Source organism: Cuculus canorus, chromosome 12, assembly GCF_017976375.1.
Source record: "Cuculus canorus isolate bCucCan1 chromosome 12, bCucCan1.pri, whole genome shotgun sequence".
NCBI classification, from domain to species: domain Eukaryota; kingdom Metazoa; phylum Chordata; class Aves; order Cuculiformes; family Cuculidae; genus Cuculus; species Cuculus canorus.
In genome coordinates this window covers 8,593,999-8,621,720 of record NC_071412.1, presented here as the reverse complement: position 1 = coordinate 8,621,720, position 27,722 = coordinate 8,593,999, and the positions used below count along the sequence as shown (strand labels likewise).

At 45.1% G+C, this 27,722-nt stretch overlaps 1 protein-coding gene across 4 annotated transcripts in view; it reads right to left on the bottom strand.

Moving 5' to 3' along the window:
* The window catches only part of NTRK3 (neurotrophic receptor tyrosine kinase 3), a 210,731-nt gene that overhangs the window by 124,937 nt on the left and 58,072 nt on the right, over positions 1-27,722 (bottom strand). For all 4 annotated transcript variants that reach the window (XR_008451836.1, XM_009561403.2, XM_009561405.2 and 1 more), the window contains exons 5-11: positions 25,475-25,632; positions 23,307-23,449; positions 22,594-22,735; positions 19,174-19,470; positions 15,728-15,751; positions 14,810-14,880; positions 12,936-13,038 (exon numbers count right to left, since the gene is read on the bottom strand). Coding sequence is in view for 3 of the 4 variants with exons in the window: in XM_009561403.2 (XP_009559698.1) it covers positions 12,936-13,038; positions 14,810-14,880; positions 15,728-15,751; positions 19,174-19,470; positions 22,594-22,735; positions 23,307-23,449; positions 25,475-25,632 (938 nt within the window). In the remaining variant the exon portion in view is untranslated. The remainder of the gene's footprint in view (positions 1-12,935; positions 13,039-14,809; positions 14,881-15,727; positions 15,752-19,173; positions 19,471-22,593; positions 22,736-23,306; positions 23,450-25,474; positions 25,633-27,722) is intronic.

The window sequence follows — 27,722 nt, the reverse complement described above, 5'->3', positions numbered from 1 at the left end:
CATCCTATCACTGTACCTCCCGATAATGAGTCTCTCCCCAGCTTTCCTGTAGCCCCCTTTAAGTACTGGAAAGCTCCTAGAAGGTCACTCCAGAGCTTTCTCTTCTCCAGGCTGAACAACCCCAAATCCCTCAGCTTGTTCTCACAGGCAAGGTGCTCCAGCCCACTGATCATCTTCATAGCCCTCCTCTGGGCTTCCTCCAACATATCCATGACCTTCCTATGCTAGAGTGGAATATATGTGCTTTACTAATGAGGGGTTTTGGCACGTGCTGACATCCCATTACCTTCAACAGCATGTTAATAAATAGCAGAAGCCAAGAAGCATTACTTCAAATCTTTAAGCAGAGAGAACAAGTCCAAATCACTCCTAAATACACCAGTAGCATAATAAACTTAGACAGAAAAGAAACATAGTGAAGACTATATGTTTTGTTATTAAGAACTAGATAACACTGTAAAAAAGGAGAGAAAAAACTAAAATCCATCTGCCCTACAGTAGCAGAGTGGAAGGGGATTTGTGCACACACCCAGAAATGAAATCAGCCTGTATCTAATTTCAATTTCTATCATGATACTTTAGATGAAGGGAGATTGAGAGCAAACAAGAGATAAAAGTATTAATACTCTGTAAGAAACAAATGGAGAGAGAAATTGAATAACGGTCAAAACGGCTAAGCAAAATCCTAGAAATATTTCCTCTCTTGGCCACACGCGCCATGGGGACAAGGCCTGCAGCAGTTTATAGCACGATACTCAGCAGAAGCACTCAGCAGCTCAAAAGGCATGAAGTCTCATTACTGGATACTGCCACCAATTTAATTCTAAGCAGAGAAACTTGTCAAGAAGGCAGATGTACTGTAAATCAGTAAAGACATTTCCCTTTATATACACATATACGCACACAACTTGCATTTATTCTCCCAGCTGATGTGCAGAAGAAATTAATAAGCCCAACTTTAAATTTATAGTAAAAAATCAAAGGAAATATTAAGAAAAAATATTTAAGAGCCTAAATGATAGCAGAATCAAGAAGATGAAGCAGTTGGTCTATAAAAACAAATCACGCTGAACTACCTTCCATGTCTTATTTTCCCCCAATTGAATTACAAAATTAGTCAATAAAGGCTGTAATATATTTGGGCTTCGTAAAATATTTGATAGTGTCTCAGAATAAACTTCCTTGAAAAATTAATTCAAACTGGCTTGGATATGAGCACTGTCATACAACAGTATTAATAATAACAGTAAATCTGATTTACATGGCTATTTCCTGCTGGAGCTGGTCTGGGTGACAAATATGGCAAAGCTTAAAGCTGGAGAGGCTCACCACAGGGACCGGTGTTAAGGCTGGGTTTATCTAACATCTTTATTAATTATTTGGAAATGAAACCAACCCACTGAATTAGCTAAGCTATTGATACGTGTCTGTTTAGGGGGCAGGGTGGGACCACAATAATTTCTAAAGCCACCACTAACGCAGTGGCTCAATGACTGAGCAGAGCTGGTCCCTTCTCACCAGCTCCACTACCTTCTTGTGAGTTGATTGGCACCAGAGAGACAGAAAATCCTACAGGCAGTGCATCCCTTAGCCAGTAAAAACAGGCAGAAGTAAGAAAAATATAACGCAAGCTTCAAAAATGTTAAAGAAAAACAAATTTGGGCGATAAATCACCAATTTAGTGAGAGGCAAAACCCTGGAAAAGAGTTAATGTCCAAATGGGCTGGTGGTGACAGCAGGCTGCAACGGGTTATGAGCCTGCAAGGAAGCAGGACCGCACCCCACACAGGGAGGAGATGTCTCTGCGGAGCGCTGGCGGAACTGAACATAGGGTAATCCCCATATTTGCCAGGCATGGGGCCAGGAGCCTCCCCACACCAAGAAAACTCAGAAAAGAGCAACAACAAAACGAACACAATGATGATGGAATGACTGAGCTGTAATGAAAGACAATTTGCATCAACATCCTTGCTTAGTGCTTCAGGAAGAGCCAGCTGCAACGACCTCGGGGATGACTATGACTATGAGTAGTGATGCTGAAGCCAGGAGGATGGAGTGTAAAAGTATGTAATGAATTAACTTAAATAGAGACAGAGTAGTTCTCCAGGGCTGCAAACTTGCCCTGCCCGTGGGTCCGCCCCAGAGCTCCTCTGGTGACCAGCACAGGGACCCTGCACATCACACATCATCCTTCCATCTCTCGGCAACTGGTTCCCCAGCATTACACCCCACCAGTGGAAGGGGGGTCCACCCTGCCCCACAGCCCCTCATCAGCTGGTGCATGCACAGGGATGAGCATGTGAATTGACCCAACACCCAAGTGAAAAAAAAAATAAATCAGAGATATCATTTAAGAAATCAGAAAGAATAAATATTGATCCTAAACCACTGTTACCTCAAAATTATGGGGGAGTCTTTCCTTTTTATAATATCAGACATCTCTCCTTCACAAAAAGTATATCATGACTTAATATATAAGACCACGCTCATTATTACCCCTAACATCAATTAGAAAAAAAGCCTAAGCAATTTGAACAAAGACACGCTCTGCTTATTCACACAGAATGTGCAACTGCTGATAGGGGTCCTTATTCACACAGAATGTGCAACTGCTTCTATTTTCCTCTTCCCAAAGCAGGACTGAAGCTGGAGCCCAGTGGAAGGACTGCAGTCCCTGGGCCAGATCCAGGAGCATCACTGGACTCCTGGGAGAGAGGGTGCCAAGGGGCTTCTAGATAAGATTTAAGTGGACCCAGCTGGCAGCTCCCACAGACCCCAACAGCCTGGGAGGAGAAGAGGCAGAAATCAGCCCATCAGGACATGGCCCCACAGCCACGATCTGCATCTCTGCACTGCATGGCAAGAAAGGCATCTCAGCCCCAGGGCAGCAGCAGCTTTGCCTGCCTCCCTGAGTGCCAGTTCCACTTACTGTAATGATTATTAAGCCCTGTCAGCAGATATGAAACCAATGGATGCAGATCCACAGGCAAGCGCTTCAAAAGCCACCGAGACACCCCTGCTCACAGGTTTTTGTTATCCATCTGGAAAATTGCGGATGTCACAAGAGCTTTTAGAGCATCAAGATAAAATCGTCTTGTCAGCAACAAAAGGGCCAGTTCTCCCCTGCCCCAGTCCCAGCAGCTGTCTCAATGCCGCAGGCTTCGGCACGAGCGGCCGGCGGTGCATCAGGACTCCAATGCCACCAGTACCAGGGGGCCCTGCTGGCACACTGCCTGCCCCAGAGCTATCGCAGCACCAGTATATCTCAGCTTGCACAAGAATCCTACTCTGAAGGAAAACCAAGGTGAAGGAAAGTAACGTGTTTCCCTTTCACACTAATTCATAGCCTTTTGTCTGACTCTTCACTGCATTAGGCTGGGAAAAATGTGCGGTTTGCTGGGGAGGATGAAGCACTTTCTGGGACAGAGAGAAGATGGAGATTCGAGTTTCCTGGCACCAGCTCCTGCTATAGCTGATTCAAATAGAATGAGCAGCAAGTCAAAGAGCTTTTAATCCAAAATTCAAGGAGACCCATCTACTTTCTCTGCCATATTTGTGTGGGTTTTCACCCTCCGAAGTTTTTGAAGCTACTGCATCGCTTTGGCCTGGGTAGCATCAAAGGCAGATGTGGCAAAATAACCTTCCCAGAGGCCATACTCTCAGGGCTCTCACCAAAAATGGCTTTTTCCTCTTCGGTATAGAAAAACCCTCACTGGTGACAAAGTGAGGTGTTTCAGCAAGATGAGAGAATATCCAGTAGAGCCACAAGACCACCCCAGCATCAGACTGCGTAGGATGCCGGGCTGCAGTACAATGGCCCTGATGTGAAACAGCACCTTCCAGAAGAGGCTGGTAACTCCTGCAGATGCTGGGCTGCGGTGAAGTAAGTCAACGAAGAAAAACTTTTCTGCAGCTAGCAGGTTCCAGCAGATACAGGGAGTGAAGAGGCTGGAGACACACAAGACAGCATGGGACATGTTTTAGTAGGCACAGTGGTGGTGGTGGGCTGACAGTTGAACTTGAAGATTTTAGAGGTCTTTTCCAACTTTAATGATTCTACAGCCGTAAGCACCAGCTCCACACTCTCCCCATGCTGCAAGCCTAAGAGCAGAGAGCGAGATCCTGCAATATGGCCCAAGTCTAGAACAAAGCACCTTGAAGGCTGATGATTGGGCTAGGGTGAGTTTTTGTGGGCGCACCGAGCATCATTCCCCACACGATGCTGCTCAATGCACCCTGATATCAGCAGTGCCTCATACACAGAGCCCAAACGGAGACCTGTAGCCAGCTCAATGAAATCTCTTGGGACCCTTTCCTGAACCACAAGCCAGGTTTAAGGTTGAACAGAGCATCCTATCCCTCTATCCTTCACTACCCAGGACCATGGCACCAACTAGAGACCACTCTCCCAGACAGAAACTGGATTATTACACTGCCCCTCAGACACAAAATATGATAATCCAAATGCAATTTATTCCCACTGTGCACAAAATAGTATCAAAGTAGCTGCCTTGCGTACAGGCATTATCTCTGGTCCATTGATTTTTAATAGCATAGTTACAGACAAAAAATTAGGTTCCTGAGCATCACAGGGTTCTGCACTGCTCCCACCTTCATCAACTGGCACTGATGACTGAGTTTCTTGGGTCTGTCCAGGACACAGGCAGGCTCGTTACTGCACCACAAGAAATAGAAGGTGGAGATGGAAAAAGCCCATTAGATCATCAGATGCTTCAGTGCTTTCTACAATTTACTTCCTCAGTGCTTTCACCATTGAAGCTTGAACAACCCAAGTGATAGCTCCCGTCTCTTCCCTTGGAAGGTCATTCCCCACTGTCTCCACATTTCTAGGCACTTCTTCAAGCATGTTCAGCCCAGGTTCAAAATCAAGCAGCACCATTCTCTGCCTTTTCCACATTTGCCATCACAGCTCCCAAATGCTTCTCTTGTAAATCCTGCTGTTGAATTCACAGTTACCTGCCCCTTGACCAAAAGTGAAGCTCTCTTGCTCCAGGGTTTAAGGAAAGAGTGTCAGATCTCAGCATCCCTAAGCAAACACTGTGCAAACAAATGACAATTCTACAGCAAGTCTCGAGGAGGAAGAGGTGATGAACTCACCAGGGATATCCTCCCACAGGACCATTTATCAGCATTAACAGTAGCAAAATAATTTTCAAATAATAATTGGACAACTGCAGTACAGACAAACTACAATTAAAATATTAATTAAAGCCCTTCGCTTCTTCCCACACTGCCCTGCACCTTATTAAAGCCACATCAAAGCTGACACTTAGTTTTCTGGTTGTTGGTTGCCTTCAAAGAGGCAGAGCAGAGGACACGGGAGGTAAGGCTTGTGGAGATGTCTCTTCATCAGATTAATGACATCGGTTTGGAAAAAAAAAAAACCCACAGCCTGTCCTACTGCTGTATGTTGTACCTGTTCTGGAGATAAACAGAATTACTCTGGCTCTGCGCTGTCAATCCTGCATCTTTCGCTATGGCAAAGGCATCTGAAAACAGATGGACAAACAACCAGCAGACCACGAAGCAGACATGGGTTGGCTCTGTGGAGGCAAGGAGCAGGCAGGAGCAGCACTGCCATGGAGAGACTAGCATCTTCCGCATGGTCCTTGGGAGAGGCTGCTCAGGTGACTGAGCCTAAGTAGTTTCACAACTGCAGAAAAGATTCGTGCAGCTGGCTGAAGAATTGGGGCGACTCAGTTGTTCCTGAAGAGCAAGTGGATGAAAGATATCTTCTTAGCCTTGCACTGTGAGAGAAGCAGCCACGGCTCATTCTCACCCTCTCCATCCTTAAGGCTCTGCCCACCACACAGGCAAAGAGACTGAAGCCAGCACAGTGCCACACACAGCAAGATCCCACCCAGCACTGTCAGTTATCAATGCTTTGCTGGTGAAAAGCTGATGCGCTGAGCCTAGAACAGGGATGGCTTCAAAAGAATTATTAAAATTAAATAAATTTCAATATCTTTCCACCACCTCAGCTGAGAGTTCACATCACGCTACACCACAGGTAAGATGAGGGTCACTCACAGACCTTTTGGCACCACAGCATGAGAACTGCTTCAGAAGGTCAGCAGCAAGACACTTGTTAACGCTGCCCCAAGCAAACACTGACTGTGTGATGGGGCTCCTTTGGGGTGAGCGATGCACCCAGGGTCCAGCACCCAGATGGTGAATGGAGCAAATGGATGCACCTGCGAGTAAGGGAGGTCACGCAGGCGGAAGAGCAACCTGCAGGAATGTGATGTGAAGGAGGCACGAGAATTCTCAGGGCAACTGAAAAATACTGACATGGCTTTTTTTTTTTTTTAAACTGCTTTTAGTTGTTGCCTAAAATAGACATCTTTGATTTGGAAAAGCAACTGAAAGATAATGGCTAGTCAGTGCATTTTATATTTCTGGGAGTAGGTAAATGTTTTATTTCTAGGTCTAAATAAATCCTGATCTTCTGCTAACCACTTCTCCTCCAGGGTCATTTGATGCATCCATCCAGCACCCCAGACGCATCCTCCCCTGCCAAGGGTGGCTCCCAGCTCCTTCAGGAGGCAACAAGCAAGGCACCACTCAATCTTTCAAGGCCTTCACTGTACCAACACCATCTGGGACTGAAGGACAAGGGATATGAACATTAGCTGCCAGCAGACAGCAGAGCTAGAAGCAGGTGCCTTGTCACAGCACCCCTGGGGAGAAGTAGCATCTCTCGAAGGTTTACCAAAGACCCCAGAGCTGCACAGCAGCTTTCCCTTGCTGCCACCACACCGGTTACAGACTGCATGGCTTAACAGAGGATAAGACACTTAGCAGTCTGAAGAGCTTTATGCTTTATCACCTTGAAGGTACCACATAAATAAATAAATAGCAGTCTGCACTTCAGCAAAGTATAAACAGTCATTTATAGAAAGAAGCCCCAGTGAAACCACATGCCCTTTCAATCCGCTTTCCAGGCAAATAAAACCAAGTAATATCAAGTGCAGGAGGTATATCAAGGGGCTTTTCAAACAAACAGAAAGATACCAACAAGAAAGAGTCCCAACCTCCCAACAGTCCCGTGCAGTTGCTCTGCCCACACCTTTCAGGGGCCTCAGTCCCCCAGCACTGCTGAGCTCTAGACATCGCATTCGGGCTCAAAGAAAGCAGTCGGTTCCCTTTCCAATGTGTTAGCATTGCTCACCATACATCCCTGAGCCACCACAGTCAGCCTTGAGTTTTAATGTATGGCTGTTTCTTTCTGTAGTCATGCCAAGCTGGCTGATGCTACTTTGTGCTCTCTTTTTTCCTGCTCCCGTTACATGGCAGGCTCCCAGGAGGATGAAATGAAAGGGGCCTGATCACAGATCTCTCCTGAGCAACTAACCCTTAAGGTGCAGGCTCTTCAAGCTGCAGAGTGTTTGTTCATTCCTATACAGCTGCAAACAAATAATCAAGGAAAAACAACTAGTGCATGATTATTTATAGTCAGACTTGGCCAAGGCAACACAAGTCAGAATTAAGCTTCATCTGAAAGGCAAGTCATGGTTCTTGTATATTATCCCCCCCTCCCCTTTAAAAATCTGCAGCAATAATTGCATGATGGAGGAGGGAAGCAAATAAAAAAAAGAAAAACAAGGAAAACAAATCAACAAAAGCAAAAAGCCAGGCACCCAAGATATCTTTGCAGGAGCTGGTCCTCTTGAATCAGAACTCTGGAATTGTTCTGCAATCAACTCAGCGGACAGTTACCATCTGTTTACGGAAAAAAATGTTAATAACCCCCAATCATAATCAAATAGGCAACCACTTTACTTTAAGTACCTATTAACTAATGCTAAATTACAATGGAACAGCTCTGCAAGTACTTCTGACATCCACATGCACATCAGCAGTGCCAGCACTTTGATCAGGGCTATTAGAACAAACACCAAATGAACTGATAGTGATGTGATTCCTCAAACATTACAGAAGGCGTGGGCTGTATTTATTTACTGTTCTTTCATTTCTCCCCCATCTCTTTGTTGTTTCTGCCTATTCAGAAAGAAAACATGTATATGCCTGTGTACAGACATATGCACCAACTATCACAGCAGACTTCACAAAAGCTTGGTCCCCTGTGTTTTGTTTTTCTGTCCAAGGCTGAGATTCTCTGTGGATTCTCTGATAACCAGAAAGGCTCAAGGCATTTCCATTAGTGGGGTATCACCCAAGTTGTGATCTTCTATTTAGCCTCCCTAGTCCCATGATGCCTGTAAAGGCATCTCCAAGTCCTCGCCCTTCTCCTCTGAGTGGAACTGGCTGGCACATACAAAAGCTGCAGCAGAGAAAGGAAAAAAACAGGCAAACAGTGCTGTACACACACGCTTGCACGCATGCAGTGAGGCAGCACGATCACAAGCCTTATTTCTTTAAGAAATTCAATTAAAAAGCAATCGACTCTTTACCAACCGTAACCAAGTCCGAACCATTATCTGGCACTATCTCCCCCCGATGAAGAAAACCACACTTAGAGAACTCAAGTAGGTTTTAATCTCGGAGTCTGAAAAATAGTTCGTCTCAGCCAAACGACAAGTGGTCATATCTCTGGAATTTCTCTAGCATCTTTCTCCCCACATCTCTGCAAACTCAATTTTTGGTTTTATTTTTTTTCTTTTTAAAGTTGTGCAGAACCAGAAATACATCACACACACATGCACAAGGTCTTTATTCCTAAGCATCTGTAAATGTACCATAAGACAAGCAAAAGGAGCATATATTTCAGTCCATCAACCTAAGCATTTACATGGCCTCCATCGGTGTGCCATCCAAATGTTTTGTTATTCTCAGGACTTTTCTGTGCCATTATTATTGCCTTATGAAATTCTGCTTCAGTCAGTTCTGGACCCGCCAGCGGCTTTTTTTTATTGTTCTAGGAAATTCCATTTCCTGTCATCTGCTGGGATTAAACTTTGATGGGAAAAGGCAGGTTTGCGGTGACAAGCCTTATCCCAGAAGGCAAGATGCAAAACCCTCCACCACCAGTGTGCAGTCAAGGAACATGGGACAAAGAGCCAGGCAATGACTGATGATGGGATGCCAGGCTCCTTACCTTCCATGTGGTTTGTTCCACCTGTAAAACCCACTCCCCTGACACACGGCAGTACATCGAAGGGCTCTGACTCCCAGTTTCTTATTCTCTAAGATCCTATTCTTCTTCGCACACTAATGCAAGGTTTTAAATAGCATTTCAGCTCCCCCTTTGGATACGCTGCCCTTCAGCAAACAGTTGCAGCCCATATCTACAACTTCAATGCTTGTCAGCTTCTGCATTAGCTTTCCTGGCCGTTTCCACTCTGCTGCCTCCATGTTGCCCATGTACTGCCACGTTTCACAAAAAGGCATTTTGTTTGCCATTTCCCTGCTGCCTCTGCTACTCCAGCTCCAGTGATTCCCCAGCCTTCAGACCACTCCCATTTCACCCCCAGCTATAGGAGCCAAAGTCGACAGGCAGCCACAAAAAGGATCTGACCTCCGCTGTCCTGTGTAAGTGAATTCCCTCTCCGGAGGGAGCAGGGAAAAGCAAAGAAGATGGCACAGAGCCAGCCTGCGCAAGCTCAGTCAAGGGACGCCAAGGAGCCGGGAGCACAGTGTGTCAGAGTCTCCTTCACAAGGAGCTTTTGTTGATGCCACCACTCCAAGCCCATTGACAGTGTGTTTGGCACGGCAGGCTTTTCCACTGCTCAGCTGTTGGCTGTATCAGTACCCCGGTCGCAACCAGAGCAGTGGCTCTGCCAGGACTCTCACACAATGCTCCAAGGGTGTGCCAGCAGCCAGGAGAGGACAACTGTGGATATACCATACTGTCATAGTCCTTCCCTAGCCATGTGCCCTAAGACACAGCGACTTTCTTTTCAGCAAAGGCCAATATTGGACACTTCGCAGCCCATTAGTCCACTTTTAAGACTGGCATGCAACCTAGAACACTCACCCAAGGGGACTTTCCATCCCAATGTAACATCCAATCCTGTCAGTCTAAGTCCACCTCTCCTTCTCTCTAGGAGATAAACCATCTGCTTAATGCTAGGAAACGCAGAAGGAAAAAGATGTGCTCAGAGAGACTCGTGAGGTGCTTTGGGTAATGTGTCCAACATGAGCACGCTATGTTCTGCATTCATGACAAAAACAACAGGAAAAACCTGCTCCTGCAAGCCTGCCAAGCTGGGATTTCAACAACAAGTGGCAACATATCAGCTGGCAATGAACACCTCCTGATTCAGGGAATAATGCACTTTCCCAAAAAGAGTCAGGGTTTGGATTTTTTTTTTTTTCCTTAGTAAATGATAACATGATGGATGCTGCACAGGATGGCTCCTGCCCAAGAATGAACTGATAATGAGGGATCCAGAGGAAAGCGAGATGTGTGGTCCTGTACAAGATGTCAGAATAAGGTAGGACCTGTTTATGGGCCCCAGCTCAGGACCACACAGTAAAGACACTTGATTTCAACAAGGGCATCACCTCATGAGCAGAAAGCCTCAAGGAAAGAGGAAAAGAACAGTGGAGACACTGGAGAAAGAGACATCAAACACAAACACAAGTTTCAGGGTATCGGTGCCAAATGGGGACCAACCGCAATAGCTCAGCTGCGACCCTAAAGCAACCAAGGGAGAGCGTAAGGCTTTGGAGTCGTGGACCTACAGAGCAGCAAGGAAGACGAGTTGAAAAACTGCATTTTGGAAAGCACACAGAGGACTGACATTTCTTATGAGGACGAGAAATAAAGCAGCTTCAGGGCAAGCCATAGCCAGGGTACCACCAAGCATTCCAGTTACTGCAGGTGAATGGAAAGTTGTCTTTGTGTTGTGGATGAAAATGGTGAGGTTTGGTAGCAAGCCTAATGCAAAGAACGGAGATACAGGATAAAGACGCAAAGCCTGGTGGCATGGCAGCTGACAATGGCACCATGGCTAAAGAAAAAAGTGTAGGCAGAAGAGACGCTGGGGAAAAGCAGGAGGCTCAGAGCAGGCAAGGCCATGTGCTTGGGAGGCTGTTCACAGGGCAAGAGGATCTGCAGCCTCCAACAGGGAGCAGAGCTTAGGTAGTACGAGTAGGCTGCCTACGATGGTTCCTATGACGCTTGTGACTCATTAAAGAGCTATCTTCCTGGTTTTAAAGACTTATATAATTTCTATCAACTCTAACTCTTCAAGCAACGTCATCAGTAAAACTTTTATAAACTCTGCCGTACTGCGGTGTCATATCAGATTTGGAAGAAATACAGCATGATGAAGAGGAAATCAGGATTTTCTGGCTAAACATTTTTGTCTTTCAAAAACTGCAGACACAGAAGCCCATCACAGCACCTCTCTTGTTTCTAGGAATGCAGAATATCTACTAATGCACTTATCCAAACACCTCTGAACATAACACACATCTGTTCACCAAGACTGGTTACCCACCTAAGGTTCAACTCTTCTTCGATTCTTCCATTAGAGTCAGAAGTTACTTCTCCTTTTTAAATTTGTATGTCTAAGCCCCAACAGCGGCAAATGCCCAAGCACTTCCGAGGCGTTCTGACACATCCCTCCAAAAGACACGTAATATCATCCCAATTTTACAGATGGGGAAATTAAAGCAGAGACAGAGGTTAAGACAGCTAATTGCCTACGGACACTAAGTGAGTCAGTGGAAGAGCTGGGAATTGATCCCAGGAACCATGTCTTCCATTCCTCTACTCCACCCACCAGATAGTAAACCCTAGCAGATGGTTTTTATCATTGGACATATGGACTAAATATTGCTAAGTTGGTGTAGAAGATTTGCTGTTTAATTAAATGTCCTGTCTTGCATCTCCATAGGGTGCATAGGCGAAACTCCAGCCAGAATCCCATCTGGACCCACTCAGGAAATGTCTCCATAAAGCAAACAAAGCGCTAGGCAAGCACAAGACACATTCCCAAATCTATCAACCTGCCCTGCAACATAGACCCCAGCAAGGCTAGGAAATCAGCTGTGACTCAGGAGCCTACTGGGAGAAGCTCATGTTTTTCAAAGTATGGCTTCAAATTGTGTATGCATGAGCCACCAATTAGGCTGTGAACTATTTTGTCATGCGAAGGCTCTTTCTCCAGCCTTCACTGGGCACCACCAACGCTGCCCAACTGGAGATTATAGCAGAGTCACAAAAAGCAGATGGCACAGAGTCATCTGCTTCTGGCATTAGCTCTATCACATCACTGGTGTCGGGAGGACAGAGGGATCAGTTCTGACTAGTGAACATCAGACGCCTTCTCGCTTTGCAGTCACTAACAAGGACACTCAAGATAGCTCCTAACGTGGTTATTCATGATGCGGAGGAGGAAACCTTGCAACAGAGAAGCAGCAGAAAGAGACCTTCCACATCATTGAAAGATAAGTCAGCAACTGATTTCCCAGCATGGACATCACAAACTTACAGCAGCATCTCAGTCCCAATTCAGACAGGCACAGAATGGGTGCCCCCATCTTTCCAACAGAACCCAAACCAACTTTACATCCTTCTGTTCTTCCTTGACATGCTGTGCTCTAAACCCGGTGCAATACAAGGAGAAATTCATGCATCAGCAAGCCTACAAAAATTATTTTACCCAAGAACATGCTCTCCTGAGCACAACTCCCTCAAGACATGGCTAGAGGGAGCAGGCTCAAAGCTCTGCTGGGCAATCTGTAGATGTAGTTATATACCGATAAGGAAAACAAATGCACCCTTCCACCCAGTGAGAAACACATACAGGTAAGAACCACCAGCCTGTGTACCTCCATTACTCTCTCAACAAACAGAAGAGGACCGGACAACATTCTCTTTAGAAGGCTTTGCACCAATACTGACAATGTAGGCATAAAACCACAACACCTGTCCATGTGCGCTCTAAGAACCACGCAATCCTGGAAAGTGCCTCCTGCTAGAGGAAAGCAACTGCACGTACCTTTCATCCCAAACTTGGACCGCCGGCCATATTTGTTGATCATAATAAAGAGGACGACCAAGAGGACACAAGCAAAAGCTGCCAGCCCAACCGCTATGGAAACCTGAAAGGAAAAAGCCTTAGAGTCAAGACACAGGAACTTAAGAGTCTGGAGTGGAAATACAGCACCTCCTTGCCCAGGTAACCTTTGTGTAGGCTCCTACCATCTGCTGCAGCCCAGTGGGTATCAGCTGTGGAGGAAAATACAAGCAAAAGTGAAGGGCTCTGGCACAGCTTGGAAGCATCATAGGCTGTTTTCAGGACTGGGAGGTTTGGGATCTCCCTATGAGCAATGCTGTTCTCCTCAGCCTCTCGCTCCATACATCTGCAGGGAAGCAGGATCTCTGCTCCAGTGCCTGGGATCTCCCTTTACTGCATCACACCATGATCCTCCATTTCTGATAACACCACTGTCGTGATGTCACAACGCTAAAGGTATACCTGGGCTTGGAATGCATAGAAGCAGCAGAAAATTCTTTAGAAAAATCAACTCTGTCTCCACCTAAACATCCCTCAGGACTAAGACTGAGGGAAAATAACACACCACAAAAAGAAATTGGAAGAAATTAAATAGAACTGGGTGGGTTGGTTTTCTTTTTTTTTTTCCACAAAACCATTTTGTTTTCCTAAAGCCTGTAATGGTTCCTTATTTATTGTAATTTTTAGTAGTAAATATTTATACTACAGCAGTGTCCAAAGTCCTTCACTGGAACTGTAGTTCTACTGTGTCAGTGTACAAGCATAGGAAAGAAAACCACCTTGCCCTGAAGGGTTTACAATCCCAGGCTTATTTTAATATTTATGAATATTTATTCCTTCAAGTCTTAGCTCAAGATACTTTTATTGCATTGATGTAAACAACAATTTATTTGGCATTTGTCCAATTGTTCTCCTGTACTGGGTCTTGTGATGCATTTAGACTTCACTTCCTTCTACAAAACTGCATTCTGCTATAATAGAAAATACATCATTTAACCAAGAAAAAGTAATTTCATTTTGCAGCCCTTTTCCCTGCCCTTGATATATTAGCTACAATATTTTTAAATTTTTTATTTTACCACACTATTTTCATCCTCCAGCTTGTTTTCCGTGCTTTCTATTTAATAATCAGTGCACATTATTACTCCAGCCTCACTGTTCAAAGCTTTCACTGCAGTTATAGGAGATTTTCAGTTGGATGAGAAATGAAACCAAGGCAGACTGAGTTTTGTCTGTTCTCTTAATACCTAATGGGTTTCAAAATCTTGAAACTTTCATAGAATTAGACCAATTGTGTACCATGCTAATTTTTTTTCCCCCCAATACTTATATATTTTTTTTCTTTTTCTATTGGGATTCTACAGAAGACAGATAGTGTTGAGATCTGACACGCTGTATGCTTTCTTTCCTTTTTTATTTTTGGCACGCCCTGCAGAGCAGTAGAGAGGGCAAACTGTCATTGACAAAACTGAACGAAGCTAAATCCGAGTTTCTCACAGGGCTAAACTTAACAGCTCAATAATAGTGTGAAATACACAACTGCCTGTTTGTTTGTTCTCTGGGTGCTACTTTTTTAGAGAGAGAATTTCTGACCATGTCAGCAGCAACTTCACAGGATGCCTTATTTTCAAAGGCCTCCCTGGTTCCACACTGCAGACCCAAGACGATCAGATGGTTCGAGTCAGTATTTGACTTGCCCGACACAAGCCACAAAGCCTTCTCATTGTTGTCTTGAGTCATAAAGGAAGAGACTTTCCTTGCAAACATCTCAAAACAGCACAGGAATGTAAATACTAAGTCATCAATAACAAGAAACGCATGCAAAACCGTTCTGTAGAGAAGAGGACAAGACTTACCCCAAAAGTGTCCTCCTCCGGTTTGTGGGTCACAGTGATCGGTGGGGTGGGACTCACTTCATAATCACCAACTGAAACCAAAACATCAATAGAGGAGATTCAACATGTCTCTCATGGTACTCCTAAGGCATCAGCACATCCCCAGTGGCAGTGCCTACCCTAATGACATCCAGTTGACATCAGACTGCAGCTTTCTATTTCACAAGGCATCAAAATCAACCCTCAAAGTTCCCTGCACACATCAGCAGAGAAACCACAAACCAGGACAATGCTGATGTCACTTCTGCCTTACAAATGAGAAACATCTGAGTGCCTAATGTCCTAGGGGTGGGTGGCCTCCATTTCCTAGAGTTTTCAGAAATCTACTGGGCTAAGTAGGACAAGATCGACTCCAGAGAACTTGATCCAAAGAAACAGTTACTTGGATGAGGGTTTGGGGGGCAAGGAAGAGAAAGAATCTGTTGAGAAAAAACAACAGAAGTTGAGTCCTACTTTTCATCCCAATCCACACCACAGAGCACATTGTAAATGTACCACACAGCTGCTTTGGGGATAGACCAGCCTGCATCTAGTTAAGACCCCTTCTGCTACACCACAACCAACTCTAACTAGAGTTTCAGTGACATTTATGTCCACCCCTGCCATTTAAGACCTCAAAGACTGTCATTTCCACTATAAGATGTTCTTCAGGATGGCACTAGATGCAAACAAACATCTCCTGAGTTCTAAAGATTGCCCAGCTGATCAAAAGCTCTCCAGGCATCTTGTTCATGTGTGGGGACGCCAGGGCTTTGTGCTGCCTCCACCAACGTGCTTTTGGCTTCCTGATTTTTCCCCTAGGAGCACACAACCCACAGGGGCAGGAGGAACTACAAAAACAAAACACCCACAGCATATAAAGGGCAAGGAGACACTTACTTGAGACAAAGTTGTCCGTACTCTCTGTGGAAAGGACAAAAAGAGAAGCAACAGAGTTAGCAGCACAGCAAAAAGAGAATGGTTTCATTTCTAGACACACTCCCAACACTCCAAAGAGCTCAGGAAACCAAAACATTTCATATTTCATCCTGTATGGACAACGGTAACTGGAAATCGCTGCACATGTGCCAGCAAGACGTGCTGAAGGTCAGGATTGAGAGCATAGGGCTAACTGTGCGGGGCTGAAACAGGCAGACAGGGATGCTACTGCTGAAACAGAGAACAACAAATAGCACTCTGTACAGAGACTTTTGAATGGCTCTTAAAAAAAACCTGCTTTCAGCAGCAGAGCAAGGCTCAACAGTCACATGGGTTCAGCAGGATGAAGGTGGAAGGGAGAGAAACAGATTTTGCCTATGGATAAAATCCTTTGGGGATGAGGACAGCTCCCAGAAAGGACAGCCCACATTGGGGCAATGGGTTGAAGACCTCTTCTGGTCTCCCTCACTAGTTTACTGAGCTACTCATGAAAGTTAATAGCGTCTGAACTAGATGTGGAGGCTTTAGCTGTCCTAGAACTGCCTCTTGCCCAAAACAGCTGCACCAATCCCTGTTTTCAGCCTCTTGACTGCTCCAGTCTATTCAAGTAAAGATCCTTCAGCTCTGAAGGCAGACGAGGCCCCAGACAATGAGGTCTAAAGCTCTCAGTGACACTCAGTTTACATAGCATGAGAACAACGTCAGCTTTCAATTCACTCGCCCATGTAAGAAACTGAGCCCGATATTAACTAGAGTTTACACAGCTTTGCTGGCAGAGAGCTCCTGGAAGGTCGCTGAAACGTTCACACTGAAGTATGGGTGAGGTTTGGAAGGGAAGTGTAAAACAACTCCCAGGTGACAAACACTGCTTTCCAAACCAGGGGAAAAAAACCTGAAAAAATATTTTTGTTTCAAGTCAAGCAGAAGAGCAACTTTCTTTGGCTTTCTCTAGCGAGAGGGAGAAAAGAGGGAAAAAAAAAAGAGAAAGAAATATTTCATTTGGAGACTCTTTTTTCCCCTATTAAAGCAGACAGTCTGGTCATAAAACTCTCGCTGCTTCTACGTTTTCCCCTTTCCATTTTTCTCCGCTGGATGAAAAATTCAACAGAAATCCACAAAATCTTTTCCCACTGAACCCTATTTTTCATAGCATAAAACATAGCCAACAAATTTCAACTAACTTGAATTATGCAAGAAGTTCCCAAAGAACCGAATGCTCATCAGGAATGGAAGGTAGGTACATTTACCTTTGTGGATTAAAGAAGGAAACAGCAGCCTATGGTAAAGATGTCAATGACAACATGCAATCAGATTTTTATCAGGAGATGACACAGATCTGTCCTGGGATGACACAACCACTGCCCTGGCTCCTAGAGTCACAACATTGCAGAGAAACAGGATATGGCATGGGGCATATCTCCCAGCTCCCATCTAAATGCAGCTTTCTCCTCTCAACATGGAAAGCACTAATCCGGCACAGCACCAACGAGAGATTGGAGACCAGCGGTTTCAAAAAAAGTCATGGTCACAGATCCTTTTCTAAGCTGATAGGAAGTTTTCCAGTCACTACATTTTCATTAATTAAGACTAATATAATCTCATCCTCGACAGCGACAGCAAAACCCTCGCACGTGTGAAGAGCTATAGGCAATAAGCTTCTTCAATGAACCACAACGGGGAACCTTCAGTTTGTAAGCATTCTGTGGAGGAATCTACCTTCAAATGTGAAAACACTGCATTGACTGTTAATGTCAGCTGTGGCAGTGGACAGCACAACAAATTTCAAGGAAAGTAAATTACATCCTACATTGAGCTGACAGGGTCTGTCAGGGAGAGGAACAGCCTCGGACTTTGGATCAGAAGAAATAAAAGAAATGGGTCAGTTCCTGCTGAGAGATGATTCAGGGTCTGCAACTACTCCACACTGACAACACATGAAAGGCGCAGGTGAAGATGCACTCACAAGGGCACTATTTTACATATATTTCACACAAATGGCTTGTCCCAGAGCCTTTGACACAAGTGGCTCTTCAAACATCAATGTATCATCCCACAGCACAGCTCAGATCCATTTCCAAAATCAGCTCTCCAGAGCAGCAGATCTGACCCCTTTTCCAGAGGTCCAGCACCTACTCAAGATCCGTTCCCATTTCACAGATGGGGAAATTGAGTCACAAAGGTGGGACATGACAAAGCTGAGATTGCAAACCTATGCCTCTCCACACCCACCCACATTTGGTAAGCTGCTCTTCTGCCCTGACAGCAGGAAACATAAATAGGTCAGATAGCCAAACAGAGCATCATCCTTGAAGCCTGAACGTAAGTTTTCCACTTCCATCCATATCAGCTCATTTGTTCAATTGTCAGATCTTTGAGGTGGAGATCTGGGATTGCATTTACAATGTTTGACCTGCAGGAAAAGTCTATGTACATATATGGTGTGATATAAATAATAAATGAGAGTACCATTGGTATTTTTCTATATTTAGCAAACGCCCTATTTTGCTGGATTTTCTTGGGCTGCTGGGGCCAATTTAGAGCTGCTACTTTCTCATGGCATCATTCCTGAAGGCAGCAGCAAGCACAGATCTTAACTCCGTGATGGCCAGTATAGTGTTACAATGACAGAGAGCAGACCAAGATGCTCCATGCTCCTACAGAGCAGACAGTTCACCACAAAAGTCTCTACTACGCTCTCCAGAGCTGGATCTTCATGTCCTCAAATGTTTCTTTTTTTTTGCACAGTTAAGCCCTGAATCACTAGGGAGTACAACAGGGAATTCCAAACAATCAGTTGAGAAATCCCAGCAAACTGATGCTAAGCGACTAATTGAGCTGTCGCATCTTTGTAGACCTGTCATCCTGGAATTGCACATGTCATATTTAGAAAGAAAACAATCCTGACACTGTTGCATCAAGCTATAATCATTTTGCAAATGCAAGCTGGAAGAAAAAAAAAAAAGGAATAGCTGCATCGCTTTAAAGAGCTTTCCTTTCTTTAGTTTATAACTAGCAACCAAATAGAAGAATACTTTCTCTCAAAAAACCGGGCAACCTCTTTGGGGCACTCCAGAGGAAATCCAAAATAATTGACCACACTTTTATCCCATTCCCATTGAAATCCCAAAAGACTTTTTAAAAAACCAACAACACTACAGAATACACTGCACAAAAATATCTAAAACGGATAGTCTCTCTGCATTACAGACTTGTTATGACACCAAGACACATTTGAGTACATTAATCGTAACTGGTCAGAAGAGGCCTCCAGAGGTCCTGTCCTCCAACCCATTGCTCAAAGGCCAGCTTGGGTAGTCCAGGCCTTCTCTACGTGCAATTTACTGGTGGGACCACAGTAAGATCTTTGGATTAGAAGCAACCCTAATAAGATAAACTGAATATCCTACCTGGAAAGGGCTTTTCAAGGAAGTGTCCTTTGATGGTTTGGTTGGCTGAGCCCAGCTGGTTGGTAGCCACGATAGTGTAGTTGCCATTGTTGTAGTGAGTGGGTTTGTTGAAGAGCAGGCAACCCTCAGATACTTCCCCTTGTTGGTAAAACTCCATGTGGATGATCTCTGTCTCCCGGAGGACCTGGCCATTGTGCAGCCAGTGAAGGGTGGGAGCTGGGTTCCCATGCACTGCAAATGCAATGCAGTGCTCCAGGTGTAGCACTGGCTCCTCCAGGGTTAGGATGCGAGGGGGATCTAGCAGAGAGAAACATGGTAGGCTCACAGCACACTTCCACCCACATAATGTCTCTGTCCACCATGGGAATTAAGGTTATTGAAAATAGAAGGAACAAGGGATTTTGGAGGTTCTATTCTTCCCACGGATGTCTGCAAAGAAGCAGCACTAAGTCAAAGGAATCATACCACACTCCCAGGAAGGAGGATCTGAACCATAGTCTATTCTCTTCAGCTGGTGGATAAGGGGTACAAATTAACAACTAGGACGGTCCTTTTACCATCCCAGAAACAATTAAGCTTTGAGTTGCCCTGTCTACACACCTACTGATGCTTCCCTCAAGGGATCATGTGAAGGCTGCATATCCCCGTTAAGGAGGACACTGCAACATAGCACTCTTACATCACACATGTGCAAGGTGACCCTTGGGGACTCTCCAGTCACACTGAGCAATTTCGGATTGCATAGCTGTGGAAGAAAACATCCCTCGGTGGCTGCCTGTCCTTGAGGGTTTCGACTGCCTGAATACCCCAAAGGAGTTCTCACCCACTGAACACTCTCCAGGGCTGTTTTAATTAAAGGGACTAGAGTGGGAAAGGAAAAAAAAAAAGTGTTACTTTTATTCTTCAGAAGTATTTATCTTGTCTTCATCAGAGTACTTCTTGGACTTCAGTGTTTTTATTTCTCTGTTGTTGTTGAGGGTAAGGAAAGCTATCCTCCTTTAAAGTGAAAGTGAGAAACAATTGCTAAGGGATCTTTGTGACTATAAGCGGTTCTGAAACTAGGCTTTCCTTGGAAGAGAGACACAGACATTGCCTTAGAGGTTTCCCTAAGGTGAGCTGTAAAGCAGTTGCTTTGTCTCCCAAAAGGAGATTAATTTCATCGTGGAACTTAAATTAGCTACTCAGAAATACCCTTTGGACAAGTCTTCCTTTTCTCATTAAAGAAGTGACCAAAACAAAACCTGGGAGAGAAGCTTTTGATCCAAATTATTCTTCATGATTACCTCCTGTGTGTCACTATGGGCAGTTTTACCTGATGCCTGTGATAACTTGGAGTTTTCAATTCAGCTCTGCCATGCCCTATGATAATGCGCTTTTCGCTCTTGAGTTTGGCATTGGTTGGACCTGTGAGCACAGGACTGCTTTCCGTTGATAGGAGGTGAAGTTTCTTTAAACATCAGAAATATTTAGCACTGAGTGGAGTCTGTTACTTCTTATTCTCTGATTTAGACTTACATGGGTTTGTATCCTACTTATTCAGTTAAGTATTTTATATGATGTCATATGTAAAAGTTTATTTAACAAATGTTAAGAATTGAAGCATAATTTTATTTTTGAATGAAAATCTAAGTTTAGCTTAATCTAATAGAAAAGCTTCATCTGGAGCTGCAAGTCCAATGTTCTCCTAATTAATAGTGTTTTCAAGAATTACTTATTTTGAGAGCTAATATACTAAATGAAGTAATAAAACAGGTTGGTTTTTTTTTCTTAGGAACAATTGCTAAAACCGGCTGTAATAAACAAGTGCTGGATAAACTGCAAGTGGAACGTGAAAGAGGAATTACAGTTAAAGCACAATCTGCATCTCTCTTTTACAATCATAATGAGCAGAGACTCCACCTGCAATTTACTGCATATGCATTGTCTTCCCCCTGGGACACCCCAAGAATCCAAATGTTGTTCTGCCATCACTTCTGAAACTCAATTTACCACGCCTACATGTAAGGTCCCAAACCCCAAGGCTGGTAAGGTCTGAACTAGAAGAACAAAGTTCTGTTCAAAGACAAAGGACACAAAAAGATGTAGGTCTTCCCTATAACTCTCCTTTTCCCGATACCATCCAGCTTCAAAGACAATACACAGGGCATCCAACTTTGACCATTCTTTGGAAAAAAAGACCATGAATTTTTCAGGCAGTGAAGGTGGTAGAAAAAAGGTGCAGAGCTGCTTGGAGCTGAATATAATTCTCCCACCAGTAACCAGCTACCCTGGACCACAAAGCCATGCACCAGCCACCTTGTTTCGCTCACAAGCCTAGATCTGCGCGTGGCTTGCTCACGTCTTCCTGGCAAGGAGGATTAAAACCAGGCAGCCACCTACACATGCACAAACCCAGATCTTTTCAGCATGAAATTACAGCCCAAGTGATGGATCCGGGCAAAAAGAGCAGAGGTAGCAGAAATTGTCAGCAGCTTAGAAGATTACATGGGTGAAAACAGGCATTGGCATGATGGTGTTCGAGGTGTTGAGGAAAAGATGCCAAAATGCAGTGCAGAAAACACCTTCAACCGATCAATAGTACTTATTGGGAGGAAGATGAAAGTAGTAGAGCATTTGCTCTCTTCTTCCCAGTCCCCTATGACCTCTTGTCCTTGCAGTGACCTCTATGCTGTATTGGACATGCAACATGCATGAGTTCTCCAAGACTCAGAGAATGGGTCTCCGCTCTGCCTGGCAGGGTTGAAGGTGGGGGGACAGACTTTCAAACTATTAAGTAAGGGCAAATATTACAGACCCAGCAACATACAGTAAATCTCAGCTACCTGAGAGTGCAAAGCTGTGTAAACTTCCTCTTAAGGTCAGGTTTGTGTTAAGTCATATTAGAAAGCACAGAGAAAGTTTAGCTACCCGCAGGTAAAAGCGAACAGTTCAAATTTGACATGTGCACATTTACATGGTGTTTGCCACTTAACTTTATAGGAACAGATCTGGGAGAAAGCACCAGCATCCCTGAATTCAGTGGCAAGATTTACCCCGGCTTTAGTAGAGATGACGTTTAACCACACGTGCGGCATCAGGGTGAGCAACTCTGTGTTTGTACACAGAGCCTTAGCCTCTCTATCGTTTTTCCTTACTTTGCTGGATCTTCTAAGAGACGAGTGGAGATATGTCCACCACCAGTGTGGCACTGCTGCTCCTCCCCTGCTCTAGGGCTCATTTCTGTATTAACGGAAGCAACAGGAAAGATATTGACACTTGAGAGCTATGTGACGATTCACCTTTTCCTCACTGTGCTCAGCTCCTAATCTTCATCCACAAAACCTGGTGTGTCACAGGTAGCAAGCGATTATGCATTCACGCGGTACCCAGGGCAGCCCTTCAGTCTCAGTACAGTCAAGGTATCTCTCCACTGCTACTTACAGTAGACGGTGAGCAGCACACTGGCATTGCTCATCCCCACCACATTCTCAGCGATGCAGGTAAGTAGGAACCCGTTGTCCTCGCTGGTGACATTCACCAAGGTCAAATTGATGGCATGAACATTGGTCCAGTTGAGGTTGGTCTAAAAATCCCAGAATGAAATATAGACAGAAGTCAGTGTCTGTTGGCTTCTCTCCTCCCTACTCCTACCACCAGAAGCTGAAGATCCCAGCTTCCATGTAAGATGCAAGGCCTCCGAAATCCAAGGAGAACTAGGACCTGGGTGAGAGGAAGCGTTTCCTGTAGAATACCTACTGGGAGGGGGAGAGCTGCAGCACCGTAGCCCTGCACTGCTAACCATGGCTGCCTCTAGAAAAGCTTGCCTATTTCAGCTACAGCTATTGCAGACACCTCTGTAAGACAGCTTGTTTCATTAAAGACGACACAAGTTAATTGGGGAGCACTGAGAGCTATCTCATCTTTACCTTACGGCCCTTACAGAGGAAAGGTTTAGTTGCCTTCAAGTAGTTCCTAGTTGCTCATGTGGATACAGTACAGCCTCAATTTTCCTTTGGATACAGCCCTTTTACATTTCTCACAGCAGTCCCCACCACCTACCTGACCCTCTGCCCTGCATGCACAGACCTGGGGAACCCACGGCAGCTTCCTTGTCACTTCAGGTACATGCAGAACTGAAGCCTCATCGCCCCTACCTGGTGTGTGTTGATGGAGTGGAGATCAGCTACTGTCCAGTCAACGTCCGGCAGCGGCGAACCTGAACCATTGCAGGTGATGACAGCATTCTCCCCTTCCCGAACCGTCAAGTTCACATGGCTCACGCTGATCTCAGGTAGGTCTAGGAGAACCAGACACCGAGGCACTCAGGTGCGGAGCAGTGTTTGCTACAGCCAGCTGCAGCTGCACATTTGTGCACCCACATTTTGCCAAGCTGTCTCCCAAAATCAGCCTCCAGCACCCCAGGATTAGTAGCAGGAGGCAACAGCATGGCCTTGCCCTACCAAGGGAAGGATGAGGCAAGCAGACAAGGGAAATTATGGACGCTGGAGACGTGCCAGCTGAAGAGACCCTCACATCACACTCAAATCCATAAGTTGGGTGTCCAGTTCTGGCTGATCTACCCTTCACAAAACCCCCCTTCCTCATCTCTCCTGTTCCCAGAGAAGTTGCTCTTGAGGGCAGTCACCTGGAACAGAAAAGCTGCATGTGCTGGGAGAGGATCCAAAGAGTTCCTATCTCCAGAGACAAGTCAAAGCACACCCAGCACTCCAGGCAGGAAGATCGTCCCTCTAATTTATAACAATCAAGAGAGGATGACCAAGGATATGTCCTCATATTAACCACAGCTCTCCTAATAAAAGGTGTCCTTGTTCTTCCTTGGTGGTAGCAGAGGGATTCACTGATTTATGGTGGCCCTGATTTACATCACTTCCTTACTTACTGTCATGGGCATCAAATACCCTTGCAACACAAAACAAGATGGTGTTGGTTGCAAGAAGAAGGGCAAAGAGCCTTCTTGCATGAGGAAGGCTTTCTGGGCTCGTGCAGAGCAGAAGCAAATTGGGAAGGCAAGGCAAGGGGAGACTGACCAGTGGTCATCTCCCATTATAGGGCAACAGAATCCATCACACTGATCGAAAGCCACAGATGGGGACACACATCCTTGCATTGCCATCGAGGAGTGATACCAGGAGGGAAGCAACATTGCACTGGTTTGGAGCAGGAGGGAAGGAGGGATGCCAGAAGAAAGGAGGCAGCGTTTGAGGCTTGACAAAGTTGCACAGGTGGACCTGCTGGGGTAGCAGGAATCAGTAGAGGGAGACAGGAGGGACACATATGGCATGACCAGATTAAGCTAGTATGAAACGTGGCCTGAGGATTTTTTTTTCCCCCCTAATCCTTGCAGATTATTCTTCCCATTGGGAGAGGAAATTACAGTGGTCTCTCAAATCTTTTTAGTTCATCCACAAGCAGGCACACTTTGGCCAATTTCCAGAGCTTAATAAAGGAACCTTATGAGCTTAAAAAAAAAAAAATCATGCAAACCAAACGCGCATGCTCTTTGTCTACTACCACGACAAGACTTAAGTTCCTAGAACAGAGGACAACGGTCAGAAAAAAATAAAACATCTGGTTTTCCTCCTTTTTTTCAGCCTGTGTTTGACAGATGCTTGGGTATAGACAGTTTAATTGTTTTGTTGAAGGTACACCTCCTTCTCCTTCCTCTGCAAGGGATGTTTTCTAGTAATGGCAACAGCAGAACAAAAACTGATCAGGCAGCTGATATGTGAATAAGGTGAAGGAAAAACGAATAACTGTTAAATGTGCCTCATGTTGCTCCTGGGGCCATTTTAAACAGCAGCGGGACACAGAAAGAGATATAAAGCCACTCCTGCCTCTTCCCTACAGACAAAGGCTTTGAATTCAAAAAAGAAAAGAAAATTAATAGAGAAGTACATTCCTAAGGGTAATGAAAGATGCAGTGGCAGTATCTTTTAACAATATGCTGTTCCTAGGATTTAGACAGAAGAAGAGTAACACAAAATGTAGCCCTTATTAGGACATCATGTAGACTCACGACGGACACTGTGTGAAGGAACATTACGGTGCAGGAAGTGCTGCAAATCAGCCGATACCTTCACACAGACAGAATCAACAGCCCTACATTTACCCAGATACTCTATTCTTAATCCACTGACTACCCTCAATCAACTTCTATTGCCCTGTTCTTGACCATGTGGTGGGTTCCTGCGGCACCCTGTTCTCCAAGCGAATGGCTGAGAAAGGGGTGCCCTATAGGGCAGGAGTCCCTTCTGGTACCTCCTGGCCTCCCTCCTCATGCCCAGGCCCCGTGAGTCCTTACCACACTGGGTGATGTTCATCTCCTGCAAACGGATGATGGCTGCATCCATGTTCATGCAGTTGAGATCCTGGTACTGCAGATTTGCCTCGCCCTTCTCCTGCCAGAGCTGGATCCAGCGGATATCACAGCTGCAGTTGAAAAGGTTCCTCTCTAGTCTCCTACGAGCAGAGAAAGCGTGAGGAAAGACAATGGGGTGGGGATGGATGACTAGGGACATTGCCTGGCTCCAGGTTCCCCAAGGAGAACAGCCATCATGCAGGTGCAAGGTTAGGGGACAATCTCCACTGCGTTATTTGCCTGTGATCTTCTGGTACACATTGTTCTTGTCTCTCCCAACTCTGAAGATCAAGGCTATGCGTTCATGCATTCGCATAGTGTCCTTCACACATGCAAATAAGGTTATATATCTCCCTGGGCAGCATGTGGATACAGGCAACGTCTTTCACCACAAGACCTGCACATCTGTAGCTCAGTTCCACAGCCGTGCAGATACCCAAAACATTCATCCCTCAGTAAAGGAGAAGGCAGATCCCCACTACCCTAAAATATTGATTCACATCTTCAAATCCCAATTCAGTGGGGGACCAAGACCCTGCTGGGCAAAGCACGCCTCCAGACACCACAAGTGCTCAGTGAAGCTGGCAGCTCTTCTCTCAAGTACCTTGTACAAACACAGCCTCCTGGTGACCCAGGACACCAGCTAATGCACAGGGTATCATGCATTTTAATCAAATCAAACAGCACTGTGCTGAGACCTTGCTGACCTGGGCCAGGAGAAATGAAAAAAAAGCACTGTCTTTAATGTACTTCATTTAAAACACACTTACATAAAGTTTATGCACCTGGAATGTTTATTATAATTGATTTTCCAACCTATTAACCATTTTATTTACATTTTTAAAGCCCTGCAGCTCTTTGCAGAGATGTGAGGAGGACCAGTCCCAGTAGGGAATGCTCAGCCAGGACAGACTGAGTAACCAGCATGGGTTGCAACAATAACTCCAGTAAAACAAGAGACAGACTAAAAGAGAATTTCTGCCCACATAACTGCAGAGAAAAAGCAAGTATGGAGCAGAAGAGCCAGGACTGCAAAAAGTGAGTTCAGTCATCCCAAAGCACAGGGGCACCTCTAAAGGTCAAACCACTGCTTCATACAATATCTAGATCCCCTGTCATGGAGGGGGAAGTTGTTTTGCTGGTCTGTTCCATGTGTTACTGCAAAATTCATGCTTCCTTTACAAAATTAATTCCATCAACTAACAGAATTTGGAAACAACCTTTCACACATGCACAGCTGCTGTTTTGCTGTTTCGTCAATACAGTACTGCAAAAGGAGGAGAAAGGATCTTCTGGTAGCACCCACATGTGTTAAACCTGAACCCTAACGATGCCACTTTGAATATTCTCATAGAACAAGATATCATCTGACTTTTTTTCCCTGAACAAATACTGAGTTAAACTTCACTCTGTGGCTTTTCATCAGTTCACTCCTTTCCTGTCAAAAGCACATAAATCTTTTTAAGACAGGTACAAGGCTCAGACAAGTGACTTAAAGGCCAAAGGACTAAATTTAACAGACCAGAGGAGATTAGCGTAGTGATTTTTTGGGATTCAAACGACGAGGCATTACCTTCATGCTACAACAGGTACTACCAGTGCCTCTCACAGAACTTTGCACCCTCTTCAGTGCAGCCACAAATCCACGTTCTGCTCGAGATATTCCTAATGTCACCCCTACCTGCAGCACATGGGATGCCACACTGGTAAGAGCTGTGGGCATAGCTAAGAGCAGAGCAGGTGACAGCAGTTGTATGCTGGGATCCAGCAGGGAGCTGATGGAGCTCAGAGCCAACAGGGGAGAAATTCTGCTCTGTTGCAAATATCCTCGCAAAACGAGGCTGCCTGGGCAAGCTGCTGTCCTAGCACTTAAGGGCAGCTCTGTAAGTACAACCGCAGCCTGCCTAAATCCATTGTTAATTCATGAAGGTCTATGAATAATACAGCAGCAGCATGCTTCAGGGCAGAACTTGCCCACAACCTGCCCCAACATCAGTGACGTAACTCATTCTAATCAAGACTCCCACAGGGATTTTTGCACAAATTAACTCCCATCACCAGCTGGATATGCCAAGTGCCAATGGCAGCTGGCATGGCACCGTGGGTATAAAGGGGCACAGATGCGTGCAACCATTTTCCCTAACATGCATTGCAAAAGCACTCTTGACACATGAGAGGTGCCCTGCCTCCT